At 40.6% G+C, this 19,064-nt stretch overlaps 2 protein-coding genes across 2 annotated transcripts; one reads left to right on the forward strand and one right to left on the reverse strand.

Annotated features, from left to right (window-relative positions):
• The first annotated feature begins 7,732 nt into the window (after positions 1-7,732).
• Positions 7,733-12,236, forward strand: tgfa (transforming growth factor, alpha). The gene is given in 7 exon segments (XM_053445999.1): positions 7,733-7,772; positions 8,547-8,717; positions 9,121-9,255; positions 10,844-10,958; positions 11,779-11,900; positions 11,903-11,928; positions 12,093-12,236. Coding segments are annotated over 7 exon segments (753 nt in total).
• A 4,400-nt stretch (positions 12,237-16,636) lies between these two features.
• Positions 16,637-18,923, reverse strand: hdhd3 (haloacid dehalogenase-like hydrolase domain containing 3). The gene is made up of 3 exons (XM_053445989.1): positions 18,793-18,923; positions 17,653-17,987; positions 16,637-17,249 (listed from the first exon to the last, which is right to left on the reverse strand). The coding sequence occupies exons 2-3, from the start codon at positions 17,980-17,982 to the stop codon at positions 16,854-16,856; spliced, it is 726 nt and encodes a 241-aa protein (XP_053301964.1). The 5' UTR covers positions 17,983-17,987; positions 18,793-18,923; the 3' UTR covers positions 16,637-16,853.
• Positions 18,924-19,064: the final 141 nt, after the last annotated feature.

Genomic DNA, 19,064 nt, shown 5'->3' on the forward strand with positions numbered 1-19,064 from the left:
CAGCACAAGCTAGAGCACGCGCCTGCAGCGTGCGTAAGGCACCGTTAGCTCTCCTGCGATTGCTCAACCGGCCCGATTACGCACAAAGTGCCGAACGCCGGACTGGTGTTGAAACCAAGAGTCTTCTGCAGCCAGCACAATGATTCACCGAGGGGGAAGGAGGTGAGAGGGATGTAAACGATGTAATGTCACACACATGTAAAGCTGTCGGTCAGTCATTAAGATCAACATGCGGGTCTTTACGCAGGCGGGTTGGAGCGGTTGTTCCATCAGACACACAGTGACGCACACAGCAGGTATGAGGTGGTGCTGGCACGTGGGGGGTTTTACTTCATGAATAAATAAATGAATGAGGGCAAAGTCATGCGTCAAGAAATCATGTGCCTTAGGATTCACAGAGCAGGTCATCGGCCAACAGAGGATCTCCTCATACTGTACATAACAGTGTGTAGTTTAAACACATTCAAATGTGATGAGAAGTATTCAGGTAAAAAATCAAATGTCCATATAAATGAATAGATAGATAGATAGATAGATAGATAGATAGATAGATAGATAGATAGTAATGAAGTACAGACAGCACTGCCATATGAACCTGTTGACCTCTTGTAAGCATTACATACAGGGGCGTTTCTAGGATTGAAAGAAATGGGGGGCTTAGCCCCTAAGGATGCTGAATGTTTGCGCGCTGTGTGTGTGGGACTGCGGATATTATCCATGTTTCATACAGTTCATAGATTGGTTCAATTAGAAAGAGTGTGATTTTTCTCTGTATCTTTGCTTGCATTCATTCAGTATAAGATAACACAAGAGACAGAATTTCAGGGTTGTTGTCATATTTGACAACACAAATATGAACTGATTATAAACAACAACATTCTATAGGCACTGATATTATTGTTTTAAAATACTAGAGATAGATATTAATGCAAAGAATAGAGAGCTGTCGATAGTTATTTCTTACATTTCAAATTTGCTCGTTCACACTCTTGCTCACTGGAGACATTTTCTAACAAAATAGCTAGCTAGCTAGCTTAGTGTTAACATAGCTCATTACAATATTCCCTTTCATTTGCCTCAAGTAAACCTAAATTTAAGCAGGTAACAATCGTTAACAACTACAGATAGCCACATTCTGTAACTACCTGTACTTACAATTTCACTCCGTGCATCATTTACTATGAGCTAAACTCCTTGGCTGTAATGGCAGAGTGAGAAAGCCAGCGCAGCAGCGATGCAGACTCCCCAAGGATCTCCAGTAGTAAGAATCTAAAACAGTAAAAATTAACTCTGAGATGTTTTTTAAATCTGACCTTCAAAATCATACTTTCATGCCGTGTGTAAGGTAGGGCAGTCGGTGGATGAACAGAATGTGTGTCCATTCATCGTTGAGGAAGATATCAGGAAGTCCTACTGACAAACATTGTTTTGCATTTTAAAGAACAAAGTATTTTCATGTGAGAGAACAAGCATTTCAATGAAAACTAGGGCTGCGCAAAATCTCATATCCTCTTGTAGAAGTCATTTCATATCCAGTTAGTCATATGTATTGTAATTGGTCATCCGTCTCCGTGATTCTTTAGGTTTTGTTTGAGCTCTGAGATGTATTACTCTCATCCATAGACACCTATGAAGGTATTTTTTGCTGCAAAACACTTGTGCAATGGAATTTGTGGTTGTAGAAAATCGTCTTTTCTAAAATGTTCTCCATACAGTGTGTGACATGAACCTCTTGATAAAATAAATTTAAACTATTTAAGTCAGAATTTTGTTTGGAAATATCCTGGGTTGTATAATGTTCACATGTTCGTTTGTGATGAAATACTGCGGCTAAGAGTTACACGACGAAATGAACAATAGAGAATTAAATGAAACAAAATACATTTTCTACCATCACACAATGTGTATGTGTATGTATGTATACATGCATATGTATATGTATATAAACATATATGTAAGTATATATTGTATATATACATATAATATATATATTATATATATATTAATACTAAGACAAGAAGGTGATAAGACAGGAGCCATTAAAAAATTAAAGATCAGATGCTGCAAGAGTGACGCAATTAAAAGTCCACCAAAATGAAACGTCCTGTTTTTATTTACCGAAATAAATTATCGCAAAAGTTCCTCATCAGTAGGTGGTTCTATCACCATAGCAACCAGATGCTAAGATTTGAAATAGAAGATTATTTTTGATTGACAGGGACACTCTCCCAATACCTCCTTTGATGCTTTGATGAACAGCATCAAAGTTGGTATTTTGATAGGAGACCTCTGATTGGCTGTTGATTGCTTTAAATACTGTTAAAATTTAAGACAGTTGCTATTGCACTCTGACCTTGACTGAGGTAAGTCATGTCTCACTCTCTCTCTGTATTTACCCAGCATGCTAACCGAAACAATTCAGGCTCATTATTCAAGTTTGAAATTAAACCACTGTATAATATGAAGCTTCTGCTGTTACATGTTGACAATGTGCTGTTTTCTGTTGCTTTTATGACAAATGTGAAAATATTGTTGCTGGCTTCTTTTGTGTTTTCTGCTGCTTATCTTAATGAGTGATATGTGTTAACTTGATGCTAAGTAGCGTTAGGTAGCCGAGGCCAGGCAGAGCGAGGCATTGTGGACAAAACACCTGTAGCACCAGGATATTTTCACATTTCACATCTTATTCAACCAAAGAATGAGATTTTTGTAACATTGGGAAGATTAACCTTGGTGTTTAACAATGGCTTGGTGCCATGGTGATTGATGAGGGAAGTTTTATTTCAAAAAGATTTTTTGGTTAATGTTTAGTTTGAATGTGTTGAAGAACAAGTTGACGGAAGCTTAAGTTAATGCTAGGAGCACATTACATGAGGTGTGTAGCTCCTTTAAGGAAAAAAACAATCCCTCTCTATTGGGTCTAATGTTATTTCAGAGAAAACTTTTCTGGAAGGAGCATCAACTTGCATAACTTGCTCACACGGTCCCATTTTTGTACTCTCACAAATTTCAAATATATCTGTGTGTCCGGCAAAGTCTTGGAATTCTCACGATGTCTTTATTTCACAGATAGGACTTATAGTTTCTGAATTATAGTTGTTTGAGTGGCACACTCAGAGTTTAGATTTCCCTCTTCCCAGTGAGGAGAGAACAGATGCATTCAGTTGAGTTTCCATGGCAACCAGATACACACGTAGCAGGAGGGGAGTCTCTCGCTCTCTCTCTCTCTCTCTCTCTCTCTCTCTCTCTCTCTCTCTCTCTTCTCTCTCTCTCTCTCTCTCTCTCTCTCTCTCTCTCTCTCTCTCTCTCTCTCTCTCTCTCTCTCTCTCTCTCTCGCTCGCTTAAACCAGCCAGTCTGTCTCTCTCCTTCTCTCTGCGTGTGTCTATCTGTGTCAATTGTTTTATATTGAATGTTTGATAGATCAAATTCACCTAAATCTTACACACTGTTTCATCCTGTCACCTGCAGACAAAAGCCATTTGACTTCAAGATCCAGACGAGAACGGAAACTTCTTCTGAAAATAGTGCATCCACTGTTCCAACAGCTTCATCAAAAGATAGATCTACTCTCTGCTGTAAACCATGGAGAAACCAGATATTCTGAAGATCCTCAATGACGAACTCCTCACAGCCTACAGGAAGATTAATGCTCTTAAGGATGAGGTGTGGCAGCTGGAAAACCAGCTTCAAGACAGAGATGATGTCATAAAGATGGGGGTGGAGAAGGAGAAGGAGAAGGAGAAAGAGAAAGAGAAGGAGAAGGAGAAGGAGAAGGAGAAGGAGACTGAGACCGAGAAGGAGAAGGAGAAGGAGAATGAGATCCAGGCTCTGAAGGAGAAGGTGGAGCAGCTGGAAAACCAGCTGAAAGAAAAAGATGATGTCATAACAAAGGAGGTCAAGAAACGGCGCACTCGCCTCAGGGCCTATCTTGACTGCTTGGCGGAGCTCACTGACTGTCAGGCCAAGCTTAAGCTTATGGAAGCAAGGCTGCACCAGGAGCCACCTCAGCCTGATACAAGCTGTAGCAGTGAGGTGGAGGTGGAGGTGGAGGTGGAGAAGGAGAAGGAGAAAGAGAAAGAGAAGGAGAAGGAGAAGGAGAAGGAGAAGGAGAAGGAGAAAGGGAAGGAGAAAGAGAAAGAGAAAGAGAAATAGAAAGAGAAGGAGAAGGAGAAAGCGAAGGAGAAGGAGAAGGAGAAGGAGAAGAAGAAAGAGAAGGAGAAGGAGAAGGAGAAGGAGAAAGAGAAGGAGAAGGAGAAGGAGAAACTTGTGACGATCTACAATGTCGAAATCCTCCGAGCCAACAGGAACATTTTGGTTCTTAAGGAGGAGGTGTGGCGGCTGGAAAACCAGCTTAAGGACAGAGATGATGTTATTATGGCGGTGGAGAAGGAGAAGGAGGAGGAGAAAGAGAAAGAGAAAGAGAAAGAGAAAGAGAAAGAGAAAGAGAAGGAGAAGGAGAAGGAGATTAAGATTGAGACTGAGACCGAGAGGGAGATGGAGACGGAGAAGGGGAATAAGATCCAGGCTCTGAAGGAGAAGGTGGAGCAGCTAGAAAACCACCTGAAAGACAAAGATGATGTCATAACGAAGGAGGTCAAGAAACGGCGCGCTCGACTCAGGGCCTATCTTGACTGCTTGGCTGAGCTCACTGACTGTCAGGCCAAGGCTAAAATTCTGGAAGCAAGTCTGCACCAGGAGCCTGCACCAGGAACCTGAGACAAGAAGGAGCAGTAAGGTGGAGGTCAACAAGGAGAAGGACAAGGAGAACGAGAACGAGAAGGTGCTTGCTTCAGGGCCGAAAGGAGACGAAACTGCAGCAGGAGAAAACTCCAACTATGGGACTGAGCTACAGAAAGGAGGAGGCCGAGATGAGCTGGAGGAGAGAGAAGAGGTGGAGAAGCCCCTGCCCTCACCCTTTTTCTACTCCTCAAAACAAACCCCTCCCCTGTCCCCCTTTGTACATATTTGAAATGATCTAATGATGTGTTGTAAATATGTTAAACTTTTTGAATAAAAATAACTAGTACAGTAACATCTACCTCTGTCTTTCTGAATATAGATACAGGATTCATTGATCAATTAACACAGTGTTGGAGTGAAACAAATCAGTGTGATTCATTTAGTTTGCTACTATTCATACGAACACAGCAAAGCATAGACAAACAATGTTTCTTAACTTTTTTACATTTGGTCAAATCTATATATTAATTATGACAACAATACAATAATAATACTATCATCTCATCTGAGGGCCCACCCATCACACTGACCACGCCCATCTGACACGCACACACACTCACGCACACACACACATGCACACACACACACACACACACACACACACAAATACACACACACGCATACACACGAACGCACGCACACACACACACACACAAAAGTCATTATCATTTATATATTTACTGTAAATATACACATTTATCTCAATTTATTTATGGTTGAGGTCAATAACAGATCAGAAGACATGTTCATGGCACTGAAGTCAATGTAAAATGATTTAATTTATATAATCAATTTGTAAATTAATTATATAAACTATATTACAGTATGGATGTGGTGGTCTAACTATAAATACATTTGATTTTCATTAAATCATATATATTTGATGTATTTAGTGATTTAACGATAAAGTCGTTTTTTCCAATAGCACCTAAAGCCTTTTTCGTTTTTCTGGTAATGATACACCATATACAATGTATGCACCAAGCATGTATGCCCATGCTGGAGGATATCTATCAACCCAAGGTTTGTGTGCATTGGTTTGTGTTAATATGACTAAATACAACTGACACAATAATTTACCCTATAAACCGATAAAATAGAATATAGTTATTTAGGAAATCGCACCATCTAAGCTTAAAATAGTGATGAAGGTCTAGATCTTTGAACACAGGACAACTGGGCCTCTAAAATTAGATAATAATTTCCCCTTTGTTGATATTACATATGTTATCAAATTACATTTAAATTTTGCTAAGAAGATACAGTAAACCTAAAGCATGTGGCATTTTTCACATTATTAATCCAGCAATGCATCTAAGGTAAATATGATTATCATTATTATTATAAGTGGTAGTAGAAGTAGTAGTAGTAGTAGTAGTATTCGTAATATCAAGTGATAATATGTATTTGTGTTGGATCCCCTCTCCTCTAACTGCTCCTGTCCAGCAGGTGGTGCTGGTTTGACATGTTGCAGGCTGCTTTGTACAACATGGGAAACTATTGAAGGAGTCTCATTAACTTTGTGTGAGACGGATCAAATCTATTCAGCTGTGGGTGAGAAAACAAACAGTCAGTAAAGAAGGCAAATGCATTGAAGTGGTTTGTACTTAGGTCACATAATCAATCAGCTTATTTACAATTTCAGAAGACCGTGGAATAACTACAGTCACATCTCCTCTCATACTTCCTTTTTTACAGAATGAAACACGGTTACTTATTACCACGCAATCATCAACAGTGATAATAATTAAATTCGTGTTTTTAATCTTAATCTTTCTCATTAGAATATAATTTCCTTTTTTGAAGTGGAGGAGCTGATTGGGAAGACACATGATGTATTGAGGGGCTTTTCATCTCTGAGATTATTTTATTATAGACGAAACACAGTCTACCAGTCAGTTTGGGACCAGTTTGATTTCACTGATGCTCCCTGTTAGGTTTAGCAGCTTCTCTGAATCTGATAGACATACAAAAAAACTCACACCACATTTCATGGGAATTTGGCCATTTTTGGTCATGGGACCTGATTGTGGATTAAACAGTTTGACAGATGAATGAACAGATGGAGCAGAAGAGCTATTTTCTCTTCTGTAAATTTAGAACCCAGAGAACAAAAATCTGTTAACTTACTTAATGATTCTATTTATAGCTTAGAGCTGAAAATCTGATGAGAAAAAAAGGTTGAGATGGTTTATTTCTTTAGTTTGTCTCTGGTTTCTTTCTTTCTTTTTGAACTTTTTCTAAATGATGGTTTCTTATAAGCCCGTCATTTGCATATTTCAATGATAAAATCAATCAAATAAAATAATCTAAAACATCACTTTCCATAATTTGTTTTCATTTTTTTTAATTGTTATTATCTCAGCAAGATACAATTCAAATTCTAAATAACATAAATGCAAAATGAGGATACAATCTCCATTACAGGGACTCTAATTTGATCACATTTAAGATGTCATTTTAATTTAAATAGATATTTAAAAATCATAAAACATGACTTTAAATAATAAAAGTGTGTTACATGATGTCAAGTCAAGGGATTACTGAGCAGCACCCACGCTTTAAATCAAATCACTTAAAAAGTCTGACTATTTAAACAACGATTAAAACAAATCTGTCACACTGAGGTCATAATGAATCGAAGCCCCGCCCCCGCCTCTGATTGGTCAGCCTCTGACAGGATTACACGAGTTTCCTCAATTGAAACCCAGTGAAGTTAAAGGCTCCTTCATCCTCCTCCTCCTCCTCCTCATGCTGCTGCTGCTGGTGCAGAGAAAACGAGCTCTGTCACTTTTCTCCACTTAACTCAGTTGATCACATGTTGATGTGTGACAGCAGTGCACTGATTTGCTGTGTGATTGATCACATGTGTTCTTCCCCTGATGCTGCTGTGTGTGCTGGAGTCTGCATCAACACTAATGACCCGGCTCCTCTCACACTCCCGCGACTCAGCCGTCAACTTTCTCTAGTAGCAGGCTGCCAATCTCCAGGATGACGAGGATTTTCTGGGATACAATTTTTCTCATAAGCGGTGAGTGGATGATTTAAACAAAAATTCACCTGAGTCTACATCTTGATCCTGACTTTTCAGTTTGTGACGATTAAAGTGATCAGAGTTCTAATAATGATTTTTAATTTGTAGGATCACATTATGACTTACAATGACAACTGTATCGCAATTTAAGTATTTGTGGTATTAATTTGCAGGTTATGTTGATCTTTTTGTGGTTAATCTGGACACCTAGTAAATAACTCAACGCAGCCTTTTTAAACTTCATATTTGTTGTTGTTTGGATGAAGGGATCTTCTTTTTGTTCATGGTGAGAATTAAAAAAGTAAAATTTTCCATATTTTCTTTGGTTTCAACCTTTTCCCCAAAACTCCTTTGATCTTTTTGTGTGTTTTTTCAGTCTCTGGCTGTGATCGCATGTCTTCACAGGACCTGCAGGATTTATAGTGCTTGGGATTCATCCTTTTAGTGGATGCTTGACCCTGTTGCTATTGTTAGGCAGCAGTTACACAATGAAGCATCGATATCACATTGATAAGTGGGTCACATGATCACAGCCCAGGGGCAGATATGATAGACTCCCCCTCAGGTTGTGCACCACAGAAGGACATGTGTCACCTGCTGGGAGAGTAATATCTATATTCTTTTATATTCCTATAGGTACTTTTAGTATGTCTGTGGTACTCGATGGTGAGTTTACAGTGAACGTGTAGTGTTTCATTATATTCCTGCAGGGATTTGTCCCTATTCCTATCAGCAGCACATTCCAACAGATGTTTTATTTTGCCGCCGCAGGTTCTCTCTTTACATTCGGAGCGGGGCCGAGCAACACGGCAATCGAGGCTCGCGTTGCCATCGACACAAACTCCACCGCTGCTCCAAACAGCTCCACAGGCAGCTCTGCAGCAACCAGCAGCACCAGCACCACGACGATCCCAACCACGACCGACATCGGCACAGTGAACGGTGAGTACAGTCATACTGTGTGAAGATGGAGGCGAAGGCTCGAGATCCATGTCCGTCAATCTGTCCACTGTCTGTGGTGCTTGCACAGCAGGAGGTCTGTATAACCGCCACTGAAGAGGTTTTGCTTCCAACCAGCGCTTGTCTGTCTGTTAGTTGATGTGACAAACTACTGAGCAGATTATCATGAAACCTGGTGGGAGGATGGGTCGGGGAAGAAACCGTCACAATCCTGGTTTGGATCAGAGTTTCTAGATTCTCCTTTGATTATTCTATCCTGCAGGCATTTTGTGGTTGTTCCTGTAATCCCACACATCAGCCTGTATGATGTGTTGACAGCTGATTCTTCTCCGCTGTGCAGATTCTCTCCTGATGTTTGGAGCAGGGCAGAACAATCAGTTCACAGAAACAGTCATCAACGCTGGAATTCCCATTGAAACAAATTTTTCCTTGGCTCCGAACACATCAACCACTGGCAACATAAGTACCTCCGCGACAACTGCCACACCGACTACCACAACTAGCGTCCCTCCTGTTAAAAGTAAGTTATACGTTTTCAAGGTCACTGTCAAACCATGTTGACAATAGAAGTCCCAGTATTTCACTTCCTCCCTGCAGCCTTTTCATCCGCTCTCACTGCAGCGTTGCTCTCATAGCAGCAGTTCTCCACATTGCAAAGCTCCCTGCTGAACATTATACAGACAGTGTGGCGCTCACTGATAATTGATCCTCTTAGCATGAGCGAGGGCAGCAGTGGTGGTACATTTCAGATGGCTGCCACTGAAAATTGCATTCAGCAATTCAAAAAAGAAAAGAAGAAGCTGCACCTACGGAATTAAGTTATTATGTGTAAAGCAACTCGCTCGCCCCGAAGCCTGGTTTCCATCTCAACCTTCTCGTCATTCCGCTGCCAAAACCACATGGAACGAGAGAGGGCTTGCTCGGCAGATGCCTCGGGGACAACAGAGGGCTTTCACGGGGTCTGAAAGAAGGAGACAATGCACGCAGGCTGCAATCCAAAAGCCCATTTACCGTTGGGATGGATTGTGTGAGGAGGGCTGTTCTGCCGCGCTCTGTCCGGATGCTCATCCTCCTCCTCGCCCTGAATGTCACACTGTGGCATCGGTTTCAGCCGCATGTGGAACACTGACCTTTGTTTGAGTCTGACTGTACAGCTTGAGTGTACAAAGAGAAAAAAAAAGTGTCCTATTTTATCTGGGAGGTTCATTTAACCAGATATGTCTGTGCTGATACTTTGATCGTCGGAGTGAAAACTGATATAGTCTTCTGGAAAAAGAAAGGGGAGTCACAATAAGGCTTTCATCCCTGCAGGAGAATGAGGACTCCTGCAGGGATGGTGATGTCCCCTGAGGCCCGATGGCATGGAGGTCTTTGTCTGTAGGATCCTCTGGGAGGTTTCTTTGACTGTAACCGTCCCTCCCAGGTACAGTGAGGGATGTAAGCCATCACAAATCCACACGCAACACGGAACAAAAGACTTTAGTCTCCCCGCAGTGGCGTGGGTCTCAGCTTTAGGATTTAGAACATGTTGTTGTTTCAGGTCTGTACGTACTTAGGCTATTTTTAGATTTATGATATTCACCTGTGTCGTGGACTAAAGGCACTAGAATTACATTTGATATTGTAACACAGGGTCGAATTCAGGGAGGAACTTTATCAATAGAATGTCAAAGTGTCTCACACCCAACTACAGTTTGTTTGTCAGCTGGATATCGCAAAAACGACCAAAATCAATGCATTTTAACTCAATGCAAAGATGAGACAAAGGTCAAGACAGAACTTATTACATTTTGGCACAGATGTGGACAAAGGGGCAGATGCAGGAATTGTATTAATTCTTTCTTTAACTTTGTGTGTTAGGGACGTTTATCTGACATTTTCACTGTTTTCTCAGGGAATAATGCATGGATGTTGAGGAGACTGATATCTTTGGGGAAATGTTGGGCCTGGGTGGAGGTTTGCACCATTCTAGTTTATTTTATATTGGTTTTAAGGGGAAATACTCATGGGTCGTAGTCTGAGGAACAATCTGAATAGCTGTCCTAAACTTTCAGAAAACACACAATTACCCAAGTATGTGAACTATGTCTCCTCATCTGTCTACGCAGAGTTTGTGGCGGCCGCTGTTCATTCTCATTTCGACGACTGTCCAGACTCCCACCGCCATTTCTGCTTCCACGGTACATGTCGCTTCCTGATACTGGAGGAGACGCCAGCATGTGTGTAAGTCAGAACTCATTAAAATGTGAATGCCAACGTTTTTCAGTGCTTTGATTTCTCAGTGTTCAGCATATTTATCAATCTGTTGTTCAGAAGAAATGAAAGAAAGAACAAAATCTGACACTGTGCTTTGCAGTGATAGTAATTATTATCTCTCATGCACAGAGGAACATATGTGCAATTTAAAAAAAACACTGGTTTGGACTTCTCTGTGTAGTTAGCTCTGCCTGGTAGAGCGTTTAAAGGTTTGGAATTAATATTTAGATGGAGAGAAACTCTGTCGCTCTTTTCGAAAGACACATTAGAGAAATCGGAGGATCTGAGGCTGTTCAATCACTTGTATAAGAAGCTGAAGTTTGGTCGATTGTGATCTTCGCTGAGGAGCTTCAGATGTGAGAGGAAACTCAGTGATGCTGGACTGAAGGCGGCTGCTTTTATGTAAATGAGAAGAAGAACACTGAACCCTCTCCAAATGTGAAAACCACCTTACACAAATCAGCCACGTTTTATTTTGAAAATCACATTATTCACAGGAAACATGAGCTCGGGGTTATAATAATCTTTACACAGCAGAGCCCCTTATCATTTTATGAAAGCTGTTCAGTAATTTCGCTTTATTGAGTCGTCGATAAGATGAGATGTTTTCATAACATAAAAACCTTTTCCCTCTCGACTGAACATAGCTGTGGCTCTTTGATTTTTTATATCTGCTGTGGTTTTGAATTGTTGCAGTTAAAGCATTTCTCTGACGAGTCATGTATAAAATCATCTATTTCATAAACCACTGTTTCTCTTACCAAACTAATCTGTGTGCGTGTCCCAGGTGCCATCAGGGTTTTGTCGGGATGAGGTGTGAGCACGCCGACCTGCTCGCTGTCGTGGCAACAAACCAGAGACAACAAACCGTTGCCACAGTGCTTGTGTTGTGTGTCATTGGGTGTGTTCTGGTCATGGTGTTGTGTACACTTTTACAGTGAGTAACAACATATATTCTTTTATTTTCATTTTATTACAAAATCAATCCCCCCCCCCCCCCCCCCGCAACCTTCATACATTACACCACGTTCTTGCAAATATAACAATATGGGATGATGATGCCAGAATGATTTTGAGCTGTGAAGTCATTTCTTTGTGTAGTTGCTGGTGGAGACAGGAGTGTCGGAGGCTGAGCCACGCACGTCACTACGTCTCAGAGAAGCACGCAGCATCCGGCTATCCATCGGAGAGTGGTACTGTCACTTAGTTCTCCTGTTTAAAAACCTGAAGAAAGTGCATTTCTAAGGCTGTTTCTGATGGAAAAAGGATAAATGACATCAAAGCACGGCAGTTGATGTAGAATTTAATACATATAGATGGTCCAGTGTTGCACACATTGGTCTGAGTTGAATAAATAGCTATTATTTATTATTATATTGGTTATAATTTAACAAAAGAATGAAAGGATTTTCCAACTGTGCTTCTATGTGTGGTGCTGAGCCCTTTCTTCCTAATGTAAGAGTGAATTTGTGCAAACATATCATACATATATCAAAAAAAGTACTTGCATACATTTATTTGTTGTGAACGTTATCAGCAGTGGATTAATACACATCCAGTACTTTCAGTATCATGATTTATGTATGTTGCGTCTCATTTATGTATTTTATTTTAATAGTTTTTAGACTCTGCCATAGTGAATCATTACGAAATATCAGGATATATATCCTGGTATAGGATTAATCACATTTTATTTGTAGATGAGAAAAACCTATCATGTGGCCTTAGCATCCTCAAATGAAACTAATAACTCACCTGTTCCCTTTCAGTGGTTTGAGGAGACACCCGAGCGGAACACGAGCTGTTTGCATCATGGCGTGTTTTTCGTCCACCTCCTAAGTTCGACCTGCAGACCCTCAGGATTTCATCCAAAGTGGGATTCACATGTTCTGCTCCAGCAGCCATGGCTTCGAGGAGAACAAGCATCATCTTCCGAGCGGCCGAGGTGAGGTGGGACGGCGTGATGTGGGTGGTTACATGTTCCCTGGCTTTCTTTTTCTCACAGTGACTCAGGACTTTTGGACTGCAGCAAACCCAGGAACGTGTTTTTCTTCAAACTTTTGATTCTGTTGAAATACACCGGTCTGTCTGAACCCGTGAGGATGAAGCTGAAGCCACATTCCTCATGCAGGAGATCCCAGTGTGTCTCCATTGCTATTTAAGACCGGCCTGAGGACATCAGAAAAGATCTGCAAGGCAATGAACCATCCTGTGTGGATGTCGACTAGGAAAGGCTGCGGGACGACAACAATTCATTGACTCAAGTCAGAAAATCCCAATTCCTAATTTTGTCTTTTTAACTTCCTTGCACAAAAGAACTCTACATGCACAGTGGACATTTTTAAGAAATGGAGGTGGGGGAAACTGATGCTTTAAAAAATAAACTGTTTTAGTGTCTGTTTTTAAAGAAGGAACTCACGTCACCTGACAGGAGTAGGAATTGGAACTGGACTGACTGCTAATGGATTAAAACCCCTGGATATGCGAAGACTTCCACCAATGAGTCTACGCAGAGGCTGCACCTGCAAATTGTCCCGGTGTGGTTTCAATATGCATTGGAGAGAAACTATCTTCTCATTTCTGAGCTGCACTTGAACGTGTTCCGTGCACCGGAGATTTTCTTTTTTTAAATGCAAGCTATAACTGTACTAACATTTTCACATCCTGGGTGTTCACATTGTTCTTAGGTACTTTGGTCAAATTTGCACATTTCTGTAAGTTTGATCATCGTTCAATTTACCCTTTAGAGCCAGTGCTCTAAAGGGTCTTCTTATAAAAAGCGTCTACATAGTGAGAGATGCCAAATACACTTGTTTTTATTATTTGGCCTGAATGCACACTGAGAGGAGGAGGCTGCACGGTTTTTACACTTCCACTCTAAGCATGCACTTAAATCACAGCTTGTGTTTTTCAAGAAATGACACAAACATTTTTTATTTCCGATGGTGTTATAGCGTTGCATCTGCTTTGAATTGAAATCATTTTAAAGTGAGAAAAGCCTCCGAGGGTCAGTTTGAAACCAAACATTTTACTGGATCATAATTAGTAATCATCATAACAATTGGCGAAGGAATGAAAACTGACATGGATGTACAGTACAGTGTGTTCATGCTTTGTGTAATGAGATCAAAATTAACTCCACTATAAACTGAATGGGATGGTATTTTCAAGCCAAGAGGCTGAGGGGATGATACTTTGCTTTGTTTACAGTATGTGATGATATTTACATTCAATGTGTGTTAATGTTTGTTATTACAGCATTAATGTGTAAATATCAAAACCACAGGCATATTCTGTGTGTGTGTGTGTGTGTGTGTGTGTGTACATAAAATGTCTATATAAAAAATCCTATGGAAGGGGAATCACCCTTTATTTTGTCAGATATATGTTGTCACAGTTGGAAATCCTCAGTTATATGCATTTGTTTTCCAATGAAGAATAAAAAAAAAATGGGAGTCTTTGTATTTTTTCATTTATCAATTATTGTCTGATGTGCTGTATTTCATTTGATCCGCTGCGTGACCTATTTACTTCCCCGAGCGCTTTCCCCCCCTTTTTTTTTTTATTCTCTTCCTGCAAATACTCTGATCATCCAACACTTCTTCTTTTTTTCTCTTCCACGGAATATTTCAAGACATAGAAATGTCAACATGAAAACCTGAACCCGAGGCACAATTGGACAAAGAGCCAAACTCCTGAGTGCTTTAATAGCTGAAGGAAACGTTTCAGCCTTCTTCTGTATCGCCATTGGTTTTTTGATTTACCTTTTCTTTTTTTTTTTACTTAACAGAATTTACATCCATTTATGTTAAGGCATTAAAAGGGTTGAGCTACATACATGCTGTTTGTTTCCATTATATGTCGACATGGTCCCTCGTAACGTGCTGCGTCTCCTCTGCCTTTCGCTCTCCGCACGAGGAGCTCCGTCTTTTTGTTTTGCAATCCCATTATGTCTGCAATTGGATTTCTGTGGAGCCCTTTAGAGCCGTCTGGCTGAGCTACTAAACCAGCTTTGAATTAAGCAGCTCTTGTGAGCACTTCCCTAAAGGTACACAATACCCTCTAAGACACAAAGCACTGCAACCGCATGAAATCAAAAGAAAGAGACAAACAAAAATCTGGACTAATTAGTAAAAACCTTCCATTTCTAACATTCTTGTAAATGGAAGGCAGTTTTCTGGACTTCGGGAAATTCTCTCAAACCCGGATTCTCTTCAAATCTGATTTGGACACATGTCAATCCCGACTCCCCATAAGAGGCTGGAGCTCGGCTCTGGATTGCAATGCCACTCTGGTCTGTTTCGATCCGCTTCCATCCTCCTCTGCAGCTTTTGATCCTCAGCCCAACATTCCCAGTATCTGCCTCTGAGCAGATGGTTTGGAATAAGAGTATTTACAAAGGTATTAGGGTTAAGTAACCCTGCCTCGTTCTCACTGCTGAGCACAGAAACAAATCATTAGGGATGATGACAGATCCGAGGCTTCACTTACAAAGGTCACGTTACCCAAATCACCTCGGATCATTTACATGAAGGTGAAGTAATGATGGTTCAGTTTATAATTAGGAACCGATTTAGGAACCCACTCAGTGATACATGTCTGTTTAGTTAAAAAAAAAAAAAAGTATTTTTATTTATTTCACTAGTATAACTAAGCCACAAAATCACATAGTTCTATGAGAGTTTCTGTCCTTTGATGCATCGTGTTCAGGGCAGGAACTGTTGATTATTTCCATTATCAATGAATCTATTGACAACTTCTAAATGAAATCATTCAGACTATAAATACTTAAGAGATTAGTGGAAAAATATCATCACAGTTTCACGGATTCAAAGACGACATCTTTGGTTTTGTTTGAGCACTGTGCAAAACACAGCGGATTTAGTTTAGAGGCCTAGAACAAATGCTCACATTTGAGAAGCTACAACTAAAGAAATGTTTTGTCCTTGTTAAAAATGAACCCAGACAGTGAAGTGATCATCAAATAGTAGATGATGCACTTTCTAATTTAACTAATTGATTGGTTTTTGGTAACTGATTGGTTTAGTTCACTCATTGTTACTCCCCCTTCAGAGAAGTACTTTATATGACACTTCCATAAAGGTGGGGCACTCAACAGAGAAAGATTACAACAGGACGTTCAAAATAAATCACGTTGAGGCTGAACTATTGAATTTGCAAGAAATAAAATGAGCCTGTCTACCTGGTAAATGCTCGTCTTTCAAAATCAATGCTTCCAATTTGTACAACACACTTTCTTAGTCTCTGTACCCGAGTTAACCCTGACACCGTCACTATATAGCAAATGTTATTGGAGCTCCCCCTTGAGTGCACAACACAGAAGTCCAGATGTAAAAAGGGTTAACCACATCACACAACATATTGTCCTATATACATGATCGTTGTTATTAGGGAGGCATCTAATAAACTGAGTGCTCTATGATGAAAAAACATCTGTTATTACTTAATATCATCAGTGCTAAATCATTAATTGGGTTCTAATTATAATGAAAGTTTTCTTTTACATTGATTTGAATGTTCTTTCATTATTATGATCCTTGTTGTGCTTTTGCTGCAGTGTTTTACGAATCTGTTTTTTTTTTTAATGTGGTGTTCGTATGACAAAACAATATAAAAAAACAATATTTATTGCTCCCAATTTATTTACAATAAAAATGTTACACACTGTACATACAGTTTATATATTAGTCAGGATTTGCCTGTACATTTCTAGCAGGAGCATTTCATCAGTTAAAGAGAAGCAGTGAAGTGCTTCACATGAATTCATCCCTGCAATGAGTTCCCTCACTGAACCTCAGTTAGTCTGAGTAGCTTTGCACTTGAGCACATGGTTGTTTTGCATTAATCCATGTGCTGCTGTAGCCGTGACAGCAGCTCCTCCAGGGAGCTGAGCCGGTGCTCTGGGGGAACGTCGGGTTGGTTTTGCTTGTTGTGTCTGTCTAACAGGATCCCGTGGATCCCCACAGAGCGAGGGCAGAGGTAATCATTCACATAATGATCTCCAACATGAGCTACACCCGCAGCTGTCGCGCCACATCTCTGCAGTGCCTGATCAAAGATGACAGGATTGGGCTTTGCTACACCTGCTTCCTCCGACGTTATCAAGAAGCTGAAGTAAGAGCGCAGACCACAAACGCGTAGAATCGCTTCCAAGCGGCAGTCAAAGTTGGACACGACACCAAGCTTCAGTCCGAGCGAAGAGCAACTCTCCAGAGCCTTCTTCGAGTCTGGGAATACCTAAAACAAAAAAAGGACATCAGGCAAATCAGTTGATGTTTTCTGCTTCATCTGTCTGTAGCTAAGTTTTTGACGCTGCTTTCTGTCGTGCAATGATCTCTGGATATTCTCCTACAATTATACAAATATCTCAGAAAATAGGTTCAATACACGAGGAAGATGCCAAATTGGAAAGACACAGAGATTCAAGAGCTTTCGGTGTTCTGTACATAATTGGATCGAGATATTTACATGTCTGAAAATGACTTGAGAGTTCTGCATTAAGAATCATCAGTTATCAACTATAACCATCAATAATTCCATCATTGTCTTCTTCATCTATGATTTCTAAATAAACAAATGTATACATACATACATACATACATACATAAACGACTCCCGGATCATATCATCTGTCATTTACCTCCCAGTTCTCTGCATTGCAGAAATTGTGATAGAGGTTTTGAGCCAATGTGTTGAGCAGGGCTGGGTCTTGCACTCTGCACTGGGAGAAAGTGTCCCGCACGACCCCCATCCACCAAGACTGTCCATCCAGGCCCTGTATGATGCCATAGTTTGGGTATCTGCTGGAATACCGTCGATATGCCTGATGGAAAGCAGCCTCCACCTCCGCAGGACTGACGCTCAAGCCCATTCGTTCAGCCTCCCTGCAGTACTGCTCTCCGACAGAGGAGCGCACCTTCAGCAGCGTGTCCTTCACGTCCCACAGCACCCACCTCAGAGGGACACGCATCACACCTACACAGGTGAGACCACACAGATAAGACAGATTCACGTTTTAACTAAACCTGTGGACGTCTGTTCAGTTAATGTTCCATCGCAGCACAGCTCACTGCACTGGGGTTTTTGTAATATTATTCCTGCTGTGTATGTTGAGAATTGTTGTATTAAATCCAATAAATAACTAAATGACAGTGATCACTTCTGAACAAACCTCACTTCCCTGCTCTAGATGCTAATAAACACGTACGTCACCTCTGTTTTTGGCCCATCTGACTTCACAGATGCATCAGTCGAATCAGTATGTTTTCATCAATGTTTGTGGAGGTGCCAGAGTAGATAAATAAATATACAGAATGAATGAATGAAAACAGAATGGAAAATGACAGGACGTATGAGCTGATGTTGTTCTTGAGTGGTGATAACTTCTTACGAATGTAGACGCTCATGACTTGTAGTGAACCTGCAGGTTTAGAGGCCCCTCAAGCTCTGGGGCCCCCGGGCCCTTAGTCTGGTTGGTTATCCAGTATTTCATACATGCTGCCCCGTGTACTAATCATATTACTGATAAAGTATAGTAAACAGTGTATTACTGTAGTGATAGTAATACACACAGGCCTAATTACCCCCCCCCCCCCCCCCCCCACACACACACACAGAACAACAAAGTAAAACAACATGGGTACCAGGTTCTGATTCTGAACTTTAAAATCCACCATCGTATAATGTTGCTTAACATATTGAATTGCTGCTAGCTAACGTTAGCTAACGTTACACTCTTTCACTTGGCTACACCTCTTATTACAAACAGTGTAAACGTTACCATATAAATTGTGGCTGACTACGATTGTAAACAGTTCTCCTCTACGATTCTCCTCCTCCTCTTTTTCTACTTCCGCTTCCCTCTCTTCTTCTTCTTCTACTTCCTCTTCTCTGGAGCTTCAGGGAAGCTGGTGCCCTCTTGTGTGTGTTTTGCTCCATCGACGTTAAAGTCCTCTGAATTCAAAATAATATTCGGCAATCAGCTCAATAATTCGCACATAATAAATTAATATTTTTGTTTGATTTTTGTATTTTTACTTGTTTTTTATGTTA

The sequence above is a fragment of the Pleuronectes platessa genome, chromosome 2 (assembly GCF_947347685.1).
Source record: "Pleuronectes platessa chromosome 2, fPlePla1.1, whole genome shotgun sequence".
Lineage (NCBI taxonomy): Eukaryota > Metazoa > Chordata > Actinopteri > Pleuronectiformes > Pleuronectidae > Pleuronectes > Pleuronectes platessa.